This window comes from Gasterosteus aculeatus, chromosome 10 (genome assembly GCF_964276395.1).
Source record: "Gasterosteus aculeatus chromosome 10, fGasAcu3.hap1.1, whole genome shotgun sequence".
In the NCBI taxonomy this organism is placed as follows: Eukaryota; Metazoa; Chordata; class Actinopteri; order Perciformes; family Gasterosteidae; genus Gasterosteus; species Gasterosteus aculeatus.
In genome coordinates this window covers 5,924,218-5,941,734 of record NC_135697.1, presented here as the reverse complement: position 1 = coordinate 5,941,734, position 17,517 = coordinate 5,924,218, and the positions used below count along the sequence as shown (strand labels likewise).

Below are 17,517 nucleotides of genomic sequence, written 5' to 3'. Positions count from 1 at the left end.
CGACTTCATTTCCATTCGTGGGTTTCCTGCAGAGGCGCCCGGAGACCCCCCAGCGCTCCTGGAGGTTCCCCGGCAGACAGGAAGCGACCCGGATATGAAGGGATGTAGCGGCCATGAGTGGATCGCTAGTGCACATGACACCACATGCTTCTTATTAATCCCTTTTCTAATTGTAATGTTCCATGCGAGAAAGGTCACGGCTGGCCTCTGCATCTCTCCGTCTGTTTAGTCTGGAATTGTTTATGTTACATTTAACTGCCCGAGGTCTTTTGAGACCACTTTTGCCCGACTGGCGGTTATGTATCATCTCCCCCTTCAAGTGTGTCCCCACGCCGCACTTCTGTCTCTCTCTCTCTTGTTTACTGCCTTTGTAATCAGCCACGTCAGATTCAACTCTCTGCTTTTGTAGCTTTTATTCTGACACCATTTCCAGTGTTGTTGGGGTCAAGGGGGTAGGAGGGATGGGGGGGGGGGACTGCTGCCCCTGCTGTCCGTGATTGGTGGCGGTCTTAATGAGAGGCGATAGAAATGGAACATGGCCCGCCGCTCTGTGGTTGGTCCTTTCCTCCTCCGTGACGGCCGAGTCGGGCGCGGGGGGGGTCAGAGGTCTCCACTTTCTTCACCCCAGCCTGAATAAGTCAACCTGGGACAGCTCCTGAGGGACGCAAAGGAGGCGAAGGAGATCGTGTGACGCACTGCCCCCCCCCCCCCCCCCCCGTTTTTCCCCCCAACAAACGTAGAAGCAGCGCGGCTCTCTTTTCAAGATTCGGTGTGGGGGGGGTGTTGTTTGTTTGAGAGATGGATTAGTGTTTGGATTTGAGGAAAGGGTTTAGCGATGCCACAGAGCGGCGTCTGCCTGCGTTAGCGAGCGTTTCCTCTCAAATCATCGCTGTCTGTGCAGCTTTGCAAGATTACAAATACTTAGAAAACGGGGAGTTTTCAACTAAATCTCCATGAACCTTCTTTTTCATGTATGGCTGTCCCTAAAATGAAGGCTCCCAGGGTGCTCGGAGCAGTTGCGGTGCAGACCGAGACCCGTTTGATGTGGCCAGATGCGACAGGGCAGCTCTTGTTTAGGTCGTCGTCATTACCCAAACCTCATTAGGGTGCAATGAGCCCCGCGCCGCCATTAACGGTAATTGACATCAGCTTTGGAACCCTCGTTCGAAATGTCTCGCCGCTAAATATGATTTTGCTCAACAGTTTTCTATTATCCCACTTTAATTTTAATTAATGGCGTTTATCATTTTTACAGCTGCTTACTCGGTGAGAGTCAAACAAAAGTGGAATTATTTCTCCACTCCAAAAAGCTTTTGAAAGCCTGCATGTAACGCCTCGACAAGACAGTATGTTCCATCACGTCAGCAGACGCCACTTTACCGCGCAGAGCGAATTCTTTGGTGCTTGAGCGACCAGCGGAGTGAGTTGACACTTATTGTTGCAGAGACGCTGTGAAGCGGGCAGTTAGTGCGACTCACCTCGGTGACCTTCCCCAAACCTTTATTTTCTCAGAAGGAACTAGACTTTTTTTATTATGTTGCGTTGGCACACATGTCTGTTGAAACCCTTAAATGGAGTAGTGTGTTACGGGGCGATTTAATAAGGCAGTAGATAGAAATCCCAGTAAGTAAGACTTATACAGGAGGTTTTCTAAATTCAACTCACTTAGTCTTTTGACAAAGTTGATATGCCTTTGTTTTAATCGTTGCTAAAGCCTATGGGGAATATACAGTTTTACCAGAAAGGAAACGGTGGTGCAGGAAATGTTATATTTTCTATTTATTTGCTTTGCTAATTGCACTTCAAAAGAAGCATATGCCCCTTCATCTCAGTGTTGACTTTTTCAACTTTCCCATGGTCTTTCCTTCTCATGATTCCAACTAAATGTTAGTATTAGTATTCTCTAAAAGTGGTTGTACGCGTTATAATTCACATCGGCAGCGTAGTATAATTGGGATTTCTATTATTGAACGAACATAACCGGAATCTGATGAATCTAACACATTACCAAGAGACGTACGACTATTGCTTCACAACAAGGGCTCCTGATCAGTGTTGACATGTGTACTGTGGGAATGAACTGGTGTTATTTCATTGTGCTTTGCATCCTTTATATATGAACACAGCAGAGGAACTCATTGGAGCTTGGAATGGAATCACTTAAACCCTCAGCGGCATTTAGAGACTGATTATAGTCACATGGGAGCAGTGATGTCTACGGCAGTCCATTTAGCTCCATTACTCGCTCTCTTCAGTCCGAGCATTTGGGCTCATTTGGCAAGGGCACTGATTTATGCAAACACCCGAGCCCTGCTGCTCCTTTCACATGAACCCCCTACCGCATACGAGTCCCCGCTGAACCACAAAATATTTTTCTGTAAATAAATATCTGGACATAAATAATATTTGCAGAGCTGGGCAGCACGCTGTTTCAAGGGAGCCGCTCCGACGCTCGAGCGCCGCGTCCCTCCGAGGGCAGTCTTCTTCCACCGTGGGGGGGGGGGGGGGGTCTCCCCGGGGCGATTGAGCAATGATTGTCCGCGCTGCTACGGCTTGAATACCAGAGAGCCTCTAAAATGTGGCCCGCTGTCTGCCGGCTGGGGGTAAATTACCGCCCCGACAGGGCCGCTCTTTGTTGTATTAGAGTCCGGGGCGCGAGGGCCCACTCCGTCAACCTGCCACAGCAGGAGGTTCTTGTCGCTGACACTCAATACTTTGTCAAAATGCCCGGATAGAACACCCAAAGTGGCGCCCGGCCGAAAAACCCAGGCGGTCCCCGTTCAGGGGGGGGGGGGGGGGCGAATTCAGTTTTTCCCTGACATCTTCTTGGTGTGAAAACTTCGATGAAGCCAGCGTATGGGAGGAAAAATGGAGAAGGAAAGCAAGAGAGAGAGAGAGAGAAAAGAGAAAATCGGAAGGAATTTCCATCAATATGACTAGTGCTTGGTAGGTAAATACAAACCACTTGTTATAACAGGAACTTGAAATTTATAGCTTGTAGTATTTTGTCCTTAGCCCCTTGCTTGGTTTCAAAATAGTGTCGCCATAATCATCTACAGATGGAAATGGATGCAGCTGGTCCGAGGCCTTTCTGTCGGAGCGGGGATCATCCTGTGGATGAACTGCTTCTCTCTTAAGTTAGTCGCTCTCAGATTGTATCTGTCCGTTACAAGATACCCGCAGTGAGACCTCGCCGATCGGCTTCTGCCTCGGTGGTGTGCAAATGTACAGATGTTAGAAGATAAATTGAGCCGGTGTTTGCAATTTCTGACTTAAAAAAAACATGACGAGCTGTGATTTCCATACTTGTCTGACACCTGGGCGCTTGCAGGGTTGAAGGTACATTTTTTAATAGCACAGGGGTGCTTTTTTCTGTCCGTATCTTGTGGAGTAAGTGTTTCTCTTGATTTGACATTAAGTGTTTTAGCGCCTGAGCTTTGTCGTCCTGTCGGTCTGAAATTGCTCGTCTCGCGTTTCTGACGGACAGCTGGCACATGTGGCAACAAAGCCTCTCATGTCCGAGAGTTGTATTGATCTTCTCTCCTTACGCTCAGCAAGAAAGTCAACAAGCATTTTTCCCCCAAATGTCAAACTGTTCCTTTGAAGTGACGGCAAAAGCAACACCCAGTTGCCCAGCAGATGCAGGCCGATTGGCCTGCGCTCGCTATTTATTTGCAGAACTTGAGATGGCTTAACACTGTTTCCATTATCACTTTCCTACCCGCAGTTGTGCCTAATAGCACAAAGGTCGCGGATGAGGAGAAGAAGTTCCGTGACTGCGCCGACCTCCACCAGGCCGGCTTCCATAAGAGCGGAGTGTACACCATCCAGATCAACCCGCAGGAGACCAAAAAGGTGGGAAGCCACAATATCGCACGGCCAAACGCTACAGATTGATGCGAAAATGTTGCCTCTTCGTCACTTCTAGGTCGCGCGTTCTCAGCGTGTTTACGGCGAATCCTGAAGGCTGAAAATACACTTGGCACCTTTATGAGTTAAGCTGTGTGTGTGTGTGCGTGTGTGTGTGTGGTGGGAGGAAAGAAACTGGACACTGAGCTGTTTAGGATGGTGACAGTTGTGCAGGTGTGTTCTCAACCTCTACACCGTGCTTACATAAGCGTGATTGATGGGACTGATGATTTAATAAGGTAGGAGGTTTGCACAAGGTTTGAGAGTGTGTGTGTGTGTGTGTGTCTCAAACTGCTGCTAGGCTAATGGAGATTGAATGGGACCAAGGGTTGATATTCAGGGAGAGACGTATAAAAGTGGTCAAGAACCACAAACAAATGCCATGTGTATTGAAGGAGCATGCAATTCAATTGGATACAAACGAGAAATTCAGCATGACGCTACGCCGATGCGTTGTTTAATAGGCACATCCGGCCCGGCGCCTGTTTTATTGATCTTAAGTTCCGATCGTCAGGGGGAAGGTTCGCGTGCAGCTGACTGACTGAAGTGGAAGCTAGTGAGTCGAGTCTTCACACTAGACGATCGTTCGAGTTGTTTCAACACCTGCCGCCCAGCCCCCACTCTCCCAGCGTCGGGTTTGTCCCACATTATATTTGTCCAAGTCAGTACATAAGTAAGTTTCAGCATGAATAACATGAATGATAAGTTCGTCTTGGGGAAAACGACTCTGTCGAGGGCACTTCCTTAATTATACCCAGGCGGCGTTGATGTGTGTTCAGCTGTGTGGGCTGGCTGAGGTGAAAGACCTTCTCCGCTCCGCGCTGGGGTCTCCTCAAAACAAAGAGCAACGCTGCAGACGGAGAACCAGCCCTGCGTTATCAGCTTACACACAATCGGGTCCAAGGTTAAGGGCCACATTACACCGAGGACCTCCACTTTGATCCTGCAGAAACAAGGGCCGCCTGATGAGGAACATCTCCGGGGAGTTGGTGTGGGATAAGTAGACGCTGATTAGGTCTGAGGAGGACAAAGATACGTCGCATTCCCAAAGATGATTCATCTTTGAAGCTGGGTAAAGGATTGTCTGAAACCTAATAGTTGTCCAAGTGACCCTTCGTTGTTTGTTAATTCCGCTGAGTCGCGTCGAATGTTGAATTCATCAGCCTGTAGGTTGAATTTCACGCAAAGACCTTTGAGTGCTGTCATTGTTCCATTACCTTCATGCGTGTATTTTTCTACCCTTTGTCCTCCCCTTTCAATTGTGTAGGTGTATTGCAACATGGAAACAGCCGGCGGCGGATGGACGATCATCCAGCGCAGAGAAGACGGCAGTGTGGACTTCCAGAGAACGTGGAAGGATTACAAGACGGTGAGACGAGGCAAAACCTGTGCACGTCCACATCAGCTCCTCCCTATCAACTCAAATCAACACGATGGTGGTCCTTTTTAAACACAAGACATTGAGTCAACACACAGACCGAAATGGAGATGAAGCCCTCAAATATCCGTTACGAAACTGCACGGTGAGCAAAACATCCTGCTTCAGAGCTACACCACGGGTTATGACAGACAGCCTCTATTGGACAGCCAAGAGGCAGGATCCGCCGATCTAGATGTCATTCCTTCCCAGCGTCTTTGTTGTACTAGCAATATTGTCGAGGGTGTCAGAGACTTTCCCCGGTGCTCAGCCGAGGCTTCAGTGACATGCTGTTATTCTTCCTCCATTCCAACAGGAAATTAGTACCTAAATCTGCAAACATCACATTTGTTTAGTCTCCGTGGCGCTGTGCCAGGTGTGTCATATGTTTGTCATGAGACGGAAATCCACGCGTATTTGCAATAAGGGTGTTAACGTTTCCAAAGCAAAGCTGTGAATTGGATTTATTATCACGTTTGCGGTCTAAGTCCTACCTTCCACTGTCAAAGCGAATGTCCTTCTACCCACGGTAATCTGCTCTTTGTTTCCCCTTTTAATTATTTCCCCCCGTCTCCGCTGCCCTCGGCGCACAAACGTCAGTGGAGAAGGTTTGTGGGACATCGTGACCAGAGAAAACCCCAACTTACATTGAATGAAAGCACTCAAGTGTGACTGAACACTTGTAAAAGGTTTCGAATGGTAAAAAGAAAAGAAATCAAATTTAAAAAAAAAACAATAAAGATGTATGTGGCCTGAAAAGAAAGAACCAAGTAGTGAAAAGTGACGAAAGCCCCGTAGATGATCGATAGTTTTTCGATTGGGTTAATCATTTTCTCATTCTTGGTCTCACGGGGGTCGTGCTCCCAGATTTAATGTACTGACGTGTTGTTTCTCTGTGAGACTGCCGAGAGACTTTTGGCAGGCGGGGATGTGGTGCACATGTGAACATGATCTTACGGCCATTTAACGCTCGCGGTCGCATTGCCAGGATACCAGGCCGAGGACCCCGCAAACTATATTCACAACTCACGCTTCCATCTTATCAGCATGTGAAAACGGGGCTTGTAAAACGCTTTCCAGCCTCCTCAAGCACCTCGGGGGACACTTGTAAACCTCCCCATGTAGTTAACTAGCACACTTACAGAGGGATTTGTAACACGTTAACGTCGCTCGTTGCTAGCGAGTCGTTGGACCCGAAGCAGGAGAGGTTGACAGTCGTAACTTGACATTTATTTCAGCTGCATTATAAAAAGCCAGTTTTTTTATATTTTTCGGTCGGATCGGAGAAGGATTTAATCTAGAAAACAATCCGTTGTGAGTATTGGGATGAAGACGTGAAGTACATTTATCACGTGTCGTTTGTTTTTATAATGACGTGTAAAACCAAATCTAACTGCATCAAACAGACACAGTAACAAGTATTTAAACTGCTATTTAATGTTTTTGTGACTATTCCTGTTTGAGCAGGTGAAAGATTTAAGGTGGAGGAATCCATCAGGGAAATGTGTCAAGTGGGACAAGTGCACATAATTAGGAGAAATTTATTTCAGAAAACAAATTAAAATGACCAAAAAATATATCTATTTATTCTTTCTGTGGTGCGGAGGATTTACGAGGCTCTTTGTTTACAACTGCCTTTCCCTCCGGCAAAGTGCTTTTAGCAAGTGGAACTGAAATACAAACCCGAGAGATCATTCCAACAATGTGACAAACCATCTCCTCTGAGCTGAGCGATCGAGATCAGGTTCGTGAAGAACCGGAGCCACATGAAGAAACAACTACGGAGCCCCACGGACCTCTGAACCCAGTTTGAGGCCAGGCTCGAGGTGAGCCGCTCTCGCAGCAGGCGGCATCGGACGCAGCTGGAAGACGGTCAGAAATCCATTCTAGAGAAAGTGAAAGAGAAAGCGTCAAGGGGGAGAAAGCCCGAAGTGACTTTCTCTTCCACCGACCCGGCAGGACGTGCGTAAGGCTCTGAGAATGCCCCATATGTACTCCCCCCCCCCCCCCCCCCCCCCCCCCCCTTCCCATTCCTCCTCACCACGCTCAGCACAAACAGACTTCCCCCCCCCTCCTCCTCCTCCTCCCCGATCTTTAATGCAGCGGTTCAGACTGTCCTGTCAGAGCTGTATTGTCGTCCCCCCCTCACAATATTCCCTGCTGCAATCCTGCGCTCTCGCTGCTGTCAGAAGCACTCTGCCTGTGAGCGGGAGCCGCTCTGATCAGATCAACCTTCTGCAGTTGTTTGAAGGAGTGTCCCGTGCATGGAATGTGTATTTGGGGAAATAAATCCCAAAGTAGTAATGGGTTTAGCATGTGTGGCTTGTGACAAAGACAGAAATGGAAAAAGGTGTGTGTCTGTTTCAGCTGGTACCAATTTAGACACAATTTTATATGTAGGTGAGTCCATCCAAGGGGGGGGGGGTGTAAAATACTTGCACAGTACACATTAATATACAAAGTGAGTTATGCAGAATGTAGTTTTATTTCTTATCAGGAACCATTTGTTCTGGTTTTGATATCCGAATACCAAATACGAATCGTTGAACATTCCTAATCCATTCCACAGTCTTCTGCTGTTGAGATGTTATCATTCTATGAAGTGTAATGAAGAATATCTCCATCTTTTTGCACGATTTCCGCACTGACCGTTGTGTTCCTCTTCCTTTCTCTCCAGGGTTTCGGCAGCTTGCCTGCAGAGCACTGGTTGGGCAACGAGTATGTTCACCAGTTGACCAACCAGAGGCAGTACGCCCTCCGTGTAGAGCTGACGGACTGGGACGGACACCAGGCCTTCTCGCTCTACGACCGCTTTAAAATCGGCGGGGAGAAGCAAAACTACAGGTAAGACGTGAAGCTACTGGTGGAGAAAGATGGGCAGAAGTACCGAAAGCCTTGTTGAAACTATGGCAGCTTTTGGGGGCTTTTCCATGTGGAAAAAGTCACTCAATTTTTTAATACGGGGAAAAAATGTAATATTTTAGGGCTCTTGCATTTGGGTGTCAAACAATGCCTCGATGGGTCCCACCTGCAGCTGTAAGTTTCAAAAGCCACAGTCCTCACCTCGTATGTCCCATTTCCTTACATTTAACCCACATGTTTAGTCAATCAGTCCCTTGAACTCCAACCACAAACTCTTTCTGCCATTTTGAATCGTGAAAAACGCCGGGGGCAATTCTCTGTGGATCGTCATTAGATCGGTGCCGTAACAGATGGTTAAAAGGTCCTTGATATTTCGTTGTGTTTCAAAAATATAGACAATGAACTTCTCAGGACGCTGCTTTGTACATTAATACACATAACTTTTATGTAGCATTTAGCCTACGTTAACGACTGTCATCAATTTGCAGCATCACTCCACATTGCATTCGACCAGCGGGGGGGTTTCAGGCTTTGTATTCTACGTGTATCACATGTCGACGTTTGGTTTAAGCTTCTTCACATGGTCATGTGAGGCAGACTTCAGGCCTATATTTGAATAAATGCATACATTCACAAATAATTGAACCAACCTGCCGAAGGCAGAGTTGGTACAGAATAAAATCTTGACTGAATTTGGCATTACGCGTGGTACTTTAATATACTTATTATATTAACCGAGGGGATCACTTTTATGGAGCCTTTAATCTAGAGCCCCTGGGAGGAGGAAAGAAAGCGTATAAGGACACATTACTTAATGTTTCAAAGTGTTGATATTATAAACATGGCTACCAACTGTGAGCTCTGCAGACGCTTCAATCACGTCCATTCGGTTATGTAAGTCTGCGGCGAGGACTTTTTCATCCCAAATTCCTTCCAAACCAAATCTATCGCTTGTCATCGTCTCCTCGTTTGCTTTGATTGACGCTTTGTCCTTCGTGTTGCGGGGGCGAAGGTTTCTATTTTCTTTTGCGGGGGGTTAATGATAACAGGCCTCAAACTATGGCAGCTGCTTGGCCCGGCCTGACGTGGAAAACCACCGCAAATTCCACAGACTTCCGAGCAATTGCTGGCTTCTCGGGAGAAGGTCCGACATCTCCAATTGTGCAGTTTTCCCGGGATCGGCTGGCTCTTCCTCTCCGATATCCCTTTAGTTTGCGAAACGTCTTTTGTCCAGCCATGAATGACGAAATGAGGATCGAGATTCTGTGGCTTGAAATTCTTTTCTTTCGAAGCTTCCAATCCTCGCACGCAGGCGGTTATTTACAGCGGCGGGGGGGGGTCATTTGAAAAACTGCCATGTCGAGTTTTTCAAATGGCCTCGCGATGACGGGGGTTTCACTTTACCATGTTTCTGTTAGCAGGAGCTCGTACCTGGAGGGGCTTCGGGTTCTAGAAATAGACGAGCAGATTGTTCTGCATTTAACGGCGAGTTGAGGTTCTGTGGGACCACGATGTGAGACCGCGGTGGAATCATCTCTTATTACTGCAGCTTTAGCCTTTACTTCTGACTGTGGTCCTTAAGGCACAGACCTCAGAACTAAGGCCCACTGATGTGTGAAGTCTGGTATTTCCAACATATTTTTAGCATCCTATTGTTGACCTTCTGTTCTTTGAATTTAGGGAAACAATTGTTTTGGCCCCACTACGGCGGGCAGAGGGCCTCCCTGGAGACTACAGCCTGCTTTACCTTGCAGGATCATACTGAGCGTACGAGAAGTCCAGTCAACACACTGATCTCTATTAATAGATTTGTTCTAGACGAATAGTTGTGCTATGATAATCCCACGCTGCTCCTCTGAAGCACCACAACAAACCAACTGTTCCCTGTTTTCTGCTTTGGAACCGACCTGCGTGCGCATGTTGTTTAAAATCACAAGAGAGCTGCGCGTGATGCGCCCGTCAGCCGGTCGGATTGTCTCGTCGTCCGTGGGGGTTTAGAGGAACACGGCCTGCGTCAGCGCGCGTCAGAGAAGCGTTTTGGTGTCGTAAATCGTGCCGCTTGCTCTCCGTCTCACACACTTGTTTCATCTTTATACTGTAAAAACGGAAATGGCTTTCGGAGAGAGGTGGAAGGTGTGCAATTATTCCTTTTAGTTGTAATGCTTCATAAATGAAGTCATCTTAATAAAATATTTATTACCAAAGTGCTTTACGTATCAGCTTGCCATTGAATTGTAGTCAGTCATCTATTTCTAATTATTTCTGATATCTAAAAAAGAAAAGAGATAATTCAGTGATCATGAACAGTTTCCCCTCAATTTAATGATGTCCCGATAAATAATGAATTCTCAGTCAATATGATGATTTTTCCCTTTTTCAAAAGAGCAAAGTTGTCGTCAGAGTTGACCCAGCAAATTAAAATAAGTTTGAGCTGTCCAACAGGGTTAACCTCCTCCAAACAATCTATTGTAAGAAAATTAAAATAGATATTAATGGAAATAAATCATATTTATGCACCTTTTCTTCCTCAATGTAATTTGAAGAACAGAAAAAGCACCGTACCATCTTTCATCGATGCCTAAATATCCACTGTGTCAGCTGACATCAGCAATATTGTTTTAAAATGGAACGAACAAACTGTGGACAAGGCTGAGTTGGACCTTTAGGGCTGACCAGCGCTTAAAAGCTCCCACTGAACCAAAACCACATCATATTCTGAAACTAGATTTATTTTTTCTTTGTGACCGGGGTCACCATAATTGCAAAGGTTACTGTATTTTATAAACAACACAAAAAGTCCCCAATCATCAAATCCCCAATCATCAAATCTATTTTGGTTGCTGAGATGCAGTATGTGTTGCTGAAAAGAAAATAATGACATCAAATGTAATTTGATGACCTGCAAATTGTTTTAATGATAGCCATCAGATCAACACATTCAGTTAATCACCCTCATTTATCAAAGTTCCCTTGCTTTAAAAATGGGCCTTGTGCTGCATATCAATGTGAAAAGAAGAGGGAAAGTAAAAGTCCGCCTTTATGAAAGCAAAATAAGAAGAGAGACAAGAGCTAATTAGAGAAACCAGAGTTAAATAGAGTCCGAGGGAAATTATGGCACAGAATGGAGAAATTGTGTGTTGCAGAAAAATAAATCATGTAACAAGAAAAGAAAACAAAGTGAACAGAATGGTCCACAATGCCGGCTTAAATAAACAACTTCATGCAGATTAACAGTGATTGCTGAAGTTGAGGATTTATAGCTGGAGTTGTTTTTGTTTCTAAAATACATATTTTAACCTCAGACTTTGTAGATAAATATCAAAGATTAAATTGTCTCTTAGGTTCAGATGATCTTTCATAGCCTTGTTACACATTATAGTGGTTTATATTGTTATTAATTCCAGTAAAAAACTTTGAGTTGCAATAAAAGCAAGAATAAAGAATAAGTATATTTGAAAATCACAGATACAAAGGAAATAAATGTTAGGAAACAGCACACAGTTGGTAATAAAGTAAGTGCATGTAAAGTATGTGCATGTTGGTTAACCTCTAGGAGGAGTAGAGTACATGTTCTAGTAGTTGACTTGATCTTGTTTCTAGAGAGTTTGCCCTGAAATAAAACGTTAATTTACTGTGGCTATGAAATCATAAGGGTTTCATTTTCTCTTTAGAGAGAAATAGAAAGTAGACAAAGAAACTCTAAAAAGAGTTTGAGCCCTCATGCGTATAAAGTAATATAAAGGCAGACAAACTGCATAGTAATAAACTCATAAAAATGGTTTGCTTATGGCCAAGTCATTAATCAGGCATAAAAAAGTGCATTCACATATTTCTCTTTTTTTTTTTAAGTGAAGCAATATGTAACACGTTGAAACTATTTCATTGTCGAGCAGGACGCAATATTTGTAACCGTTCATGCACAAACAGGGGAAATGTTTGTCTAATGAATTCTGTAGAATGAAGAGACGTAGTGAAGTACCTTGGGCACCAATCATTATTATATTAGATATTATATTAATATTCAGAGGTATACAGTACGTTGAATATATGCACAGACACAAGTTGAGGTTAAGATTGTATGTAGAGTTACAGCCCCCCCCCCCCCTCTGCTGTAAGAAAATGACATGTGTTTGTTTTTAACCAATCCATTACATCTTTTATTCGATATCGTGTTTGAACAGCCAAGTTCTTAAATCCAGTGATTTCTTCACATGGTAATTGCCCAATTTGGAATCAGATCTCATTCAGATGTTTTGTCAAGTGAGGAATGAGTAAAGAAATTGGCAGTTATTTGTGTTCCAAAACACGAGGACTCTTATTTTCCCAAACTCACACTGAGATAATCTGTAAAATCTCGAGTTGTTTCTTGAACAGCATCCCTGAAAGCTTCGGGTTCCACAGTTTTTATTCCTTCAGAAGTGAAACATCTCAGCTGCAGGATCAGCCAAACCATGAAGAACCCGTTGTGTTTAGAGTGGATCTTAAATCAAAGTAGCCGAGTCTCTTTTGGTTTACGGTGGTTTACGGTGTTAATGCACCTTCTTGAATTCAGCTGAATACCCAAGAAAGCGTGATGGAAGGAGCTGAAATCCAATAAGTGATCCCAACTAAAACCATCTCAGCTCAAAGTTCCTTCCACAACCTTTACCACCGCATGTTGGTCATACTATTTTGTAAAATATCAGGAAAACAAAAAAGAAGAACTATTTCATTTGTTCAAGCTTTCAAGCTGTAACGCTTTCCAGACGGTAGCAGCAGGAGGAGTCTTCTCACGGATGCTCGGTAGATGTCCACCAATGATGCTCGGGGTGGTTCTTTAATCACCCGCTGCAGAGCCCTCCTGTCCCGTTCCTGTTCCTAATATTCTTTTAATGAATACTTGAAGAAAATCCTGCATACAACACATGCTGTGGTTCGATACTCTACGTCGATCGCCCAGCGGCAGGAGAGCAGTGGAGCGCGTCTCGGGCCACGCAGACACCTCGGGGGCCTCGCCGTAGGACGCGGACCTTCGGTCGCCGTCGTTAACCTTTGCAATGGGCCGATCGGCCTGCAGCTCGGGGGGGGGGGCTAACGGCTGCCAGGTGCGTGTCAGCACGAGCCGGACCTGCAGCTGACTTGGGTTGTTGCCTTTGCGTCTGGACATGAAGGAAAAGCGGATCACTCGCCCCGTTTGTGCATTTGATCTGATCTGTTGAACTTTGTGCACGCACGCGCTCCACGCGACGCATTGTCTAAGGGCTTTTCCCCCGTAAGCCTCCCAGAGACGTTCTTGTATGCTGTATGACGGCAGTATCCTCGGCTCAGAGTAACGCGGGAGGTGTCCGATGGACGTTAACCCGCGAACAAGCGGCGCGTCGGCCCACCTGAGCCGAGCCCAGTGATCCAACACCTGCTCCTCTGCGAGGAGGGACAGCGAGACCTTCTGGTGGGACCACCTCCTCCATCAGACGAATTCCATACGTTCTACACGAGATGCCAGACCCAACATCCGACCCAGTTGAAATGCTTTTTACAAAAGATATGCCTGTAAACTTTAAAAAATGTTTTGATAGCGTTAATGTGCGGAAGATACAGTGTGCTAGAATGTAGCTGAGATTTACTTGGAAGAGCTCTCACACCAACATATCGGATTCCTCTGAATCCTTCGCTGACCCCCCAACACGCATTTCCCAACACACACAGTGCGCAGCTGTGATGCAGCATCAAGCTGAACCCGACTTCGGGGTCGCTCTCATTTTGGAAGCATATTAGCTTGATTCTATATGTGCAAATAGCATCGCAGCTACGACCCGACTCGGCGGCGCATTCCACTGCGGATCGACGCCTCTTTTTTTTCCTCAGTCGCACAAACAAATGGCGTTTGCCTCTGAATAGCGTTTTCTTTGGGAGCGGGGAGGCTCGCTGGGGTTAGCTGTCGTTCTTTTTTACGAGTCCAGTAAACCTACAGGTTCCAGTAGGCTGGGGGAGATCCCAAAGGCCACGCCAGGCCAGAGCCCACCAGGCGTTTCCCGCCGTGTGGCGGAACTGATCTGGGCTCCGACATCCGCACTGCTGCCGTATCACGTTCCACGTTCGTCGCAGGACCGCAAACAGGCCGGCGTCCCCGGCGGGTTTTAGAATAATTAGATGGCGGGACACCGTCCTCTGCAAAGAGGTGTCATGGAGTGAAACACGCCGACTCCCCTCGCAGCTCAATGTTTTGCTTGCCGCTGAGCCTCGGCCAATCGCATTACCGAGTTACTCAGACAGCAACATTCAGGTTGGCGTGCGCTGCCGGTTGAGTTTGAGTTATTTTTCCCCGTGCTCCATTTCCCTGACACGATTAAACCATCCCTTATTTCTCTCTCGCTCTGGCAGACGGGCGTCTCTCGGTAAACACGCAGAGCAGTCGGTAAACACCGGCGCAGACTACTTCAAGCCAGTGTGTCACGCTGACGACGTGACACGCTGGCCCCCCGTCCCCGACGCGGCATGCGTTGCTCCTCCCAATCAGCAATTGATCCCCCCGTAGAATTCCCGTTTCCCGCGAACACGGCCGTGCGGCGCGCCGCTAACCTGGGAAGCGTCTCCGGAGCCGCACAGGGACCTGCGCCTTCATGCTCGCGCCCGAGTGCTTGTACTCGCGGGCCCTCAAGGGCCCCTGATTGGTCACATGATTCACCCTCCGCGTTGTCGGATTACACGCATCGGTTTGCGGCTTAGTGGATTCCCCGCGATGACCCGCCGTACAAATCAGCCATTTACACAGCTGTCCAAATACAGAAGTCCTTTCACGTTAAGCGGCTTTCTCTCTCTCTCTCTTTGAGGTGTTCATGCTGTTTTCAGAGCATCGAGCTGCACAAAAGCCAGAGGTCTTTCTACGCCACAAACACTGCACTTTTTTTCCCCGTTGTTGGAAAGAGGGCACGGTTCACTAGACGCCTGGTCCCCTGTTGTCAGGTAGAGAACTAGTGATGCAGCGATGGAGATCTCATCGGCGCTCCTCCTCTTTGGATGTGCGATCTGTTCTAGTGGGAAAATGTCTAAAGCGAGCGAGCGTGAGAGAGACAAAGGACATGAGGAGAAAAGAAACACACAGTGGGACACGCCTTGTGCTCCCAGGCTGTCTATTAGTTTCTAATCTGTGTGTGAAGGAATTCACTTCATAAATCCCATGGATTTACAACTTCATTGTTGTGATCTTCAGTGCAAACGGACAGCAAGAGATTTTAATACTGATTATCTTGTCCTCCCTCTTATCTGACGGATTATTTCCTGGTGATGCTCAACAGCTGTTCACAGCATCACACGATATGTTCAGTGTGCATTAAACGCAGAGGAACATAACCTGCACACAATAGTGACACCTACAGAAACGCAAGAACATTCATCCATCTTTTCCTGTCCCACCGTACCACTGTATTTGTGGGGACGTTTACGGTAAATGTATTAAATATATTACTTCCTAACAAGGACATAACGTAGCCTCTGCACATTATGTACTTATTGCATGCTTGCTTTCTTTGTTTAAAATCTTTCGAATATGTTATGATATTATTAGCTATACTTCAATAGAGATAAAATACAAAAATAATTTAAAAAAAACATCAAATGAAATGTGTTTAATTTCAGGACATAAAGGCTTGCATCAAGAACGAAGTAGTTTTTGAGCAGTTGATTAGAATGTATCATGAAAAGAGGAAAAAACCCGGCAGCTGTGTACTTTGACACACACATACACACACACACACACACACACACACAAAAAGACGAGACGGAGATTTATTGCATGGTTGGATACTAAAGACTTGAGAGTTTGTCCCACCCGCCCCATGAGGACGGATAATATGTTTAACAGGTTGCTTATTGCTTTTTGACTGCTGAAGGTGTGTTTGGGGTGTAAATTAACGTACTGTGGACCCGCGGATGGAAATGTGATTCCCAGACCTTCCTCCCACGACATGCGTCTTTCCTCTCGCTCAAGAATGAATGAAAGAGAGAGAGGAGGGGGGGGGGGCCCTCCTCTCTCTCTTTCATTCATTCTTTATTTTGTTAATGTTGTGCCAGGTGCGTAGTTAATCACAACAAAAAATAAATATGTCCCGGGAGACATTTCTTGCCGCGTGTTATGTCTTCTTGCTGTCTCTATTGCTTACACTGCTGTGATGTGCTTTCATGTCCTGACTGCTCCTCTTCCTCCTTCTCCCTGTGTTCTTCAGACTGTTCCTGAAAAGCCACAGTGGGACGGCGGGCAGACAGAGCAGTCTAGTGATCCACGGAGCCGACTTCAGCACCAAGGACATGGACAACGACAACTGCATGTGCAAATGTGCCCTCATGCTCACCGGTGGTGAGTGCAGCCAAGCGATGCTTTACACAGCGGATAAGCCCTCATCCAGCAAACAGGGGACCACCTGTGCATCACAGTCACCTCCCGGTCGGTCTGAGACACGGACAGTAGCTCAAAGTTGAATAAGGTTTTTTTAAGGCTGTTAAAAACCTACAGCAGAACAAGCTGTTGGCACGGCGTTGACTTACTGTAACCTCGTATGTGAGAGACAATTCAGAACTAGCGGACCGGGGGGGTGGGAGGGCATACTCAATGAAGCCGACACAGGCCTACAGCACGATTGAGAGGTTACAGACGCCAATGCACCGTGTTGAAGTGACTGACGGCTACAATACAATACAAGAACGGCTCAGAAAGGTTCGTAATAACAACAGCATCAGGGTACTTTTCAAATGAAAGAATACATCTCTAAACCCAAACCTGGCAGTGTTTGAATTCATGAAAGATCCGTTTGCCGCACCCTTCTGAATAGGGTTAGCGAAGGTTTGTTTAAGAGCTCCTGTTACTACCATCAGCCTCCCTCTCCGATCTCAGCTATGAACTTGAGAAGAATGTTATAATTACCCATATAAACCTTTGGAAAAACCAAAAAAAGATGCAATGAACCCATATGATCATTAAAGGGTTGGTGTATCTATGCTTTTTTGAGAGAAACAATGACATGATAGGATCATTCCAAAATGCCCTTTTCTCTAATTTGCATTCTGACGAACCCCACAATGTTCCTTGCCTGGTCATTAGTTGAGGTTGTTATGATTGCAACCTGCAATGGGCTAACATATCCTCTTATGCATCTGTCTGCACCTATCGGGGCTGGACTCCACATTTCTTCCCACTTTCACCGTGGTTGGAAACACGCACATTATAAAAATCGTTGGGCGCGGCACCAAGTGTGGGTGAGATCTAACATGACTCTGCTTCTCCTGCTGTGTAAGTGGAGCCCGGTGACCCCCCCCCCGCTGTCGCCTCATGGCAGCTCTACCGCTGTGGAATCCCG

At 46.3% G+C, this 17,517-nt stretch overlaps 1 protein-coding gene across 5 annotated transcripts in view; it reads left to right on the top strand.

The window, feature by feature from the left end:
* The window catches only part of angpt1 (angiopoietin 1), a 127,029-nt gene that overhangs the window by 104,648 nt on the left and 4,864 nt on the right, over positions 1 to 17,517 (top strand). For all 5 annotated transcript variants that reach the window (XM_040188831.2, XM_078081350.1, XM_078081351.1 and 2 more), the window contains 4 exons: positions 3,728 to 3,855; positions 5,177 to 5,278; positions 8,004 to 8,170; positions 16,390 to 16,520. In XM_040188831.2, the coding sequence (XP_040044765.2) occupies positions 3,728 to 3,855; positions 5,177 to 5,278; positions 8,004 to 8,170; positions 16,390 to 16,520 (528 nt within the window). The remainder of the gene's footprint in view (positions 1 to 3,727; positions 3,856 to 5,176; positions 5,279 to 8,003; positions 8,171 to 16,389; positions 16,521 to 17,517) is intronic.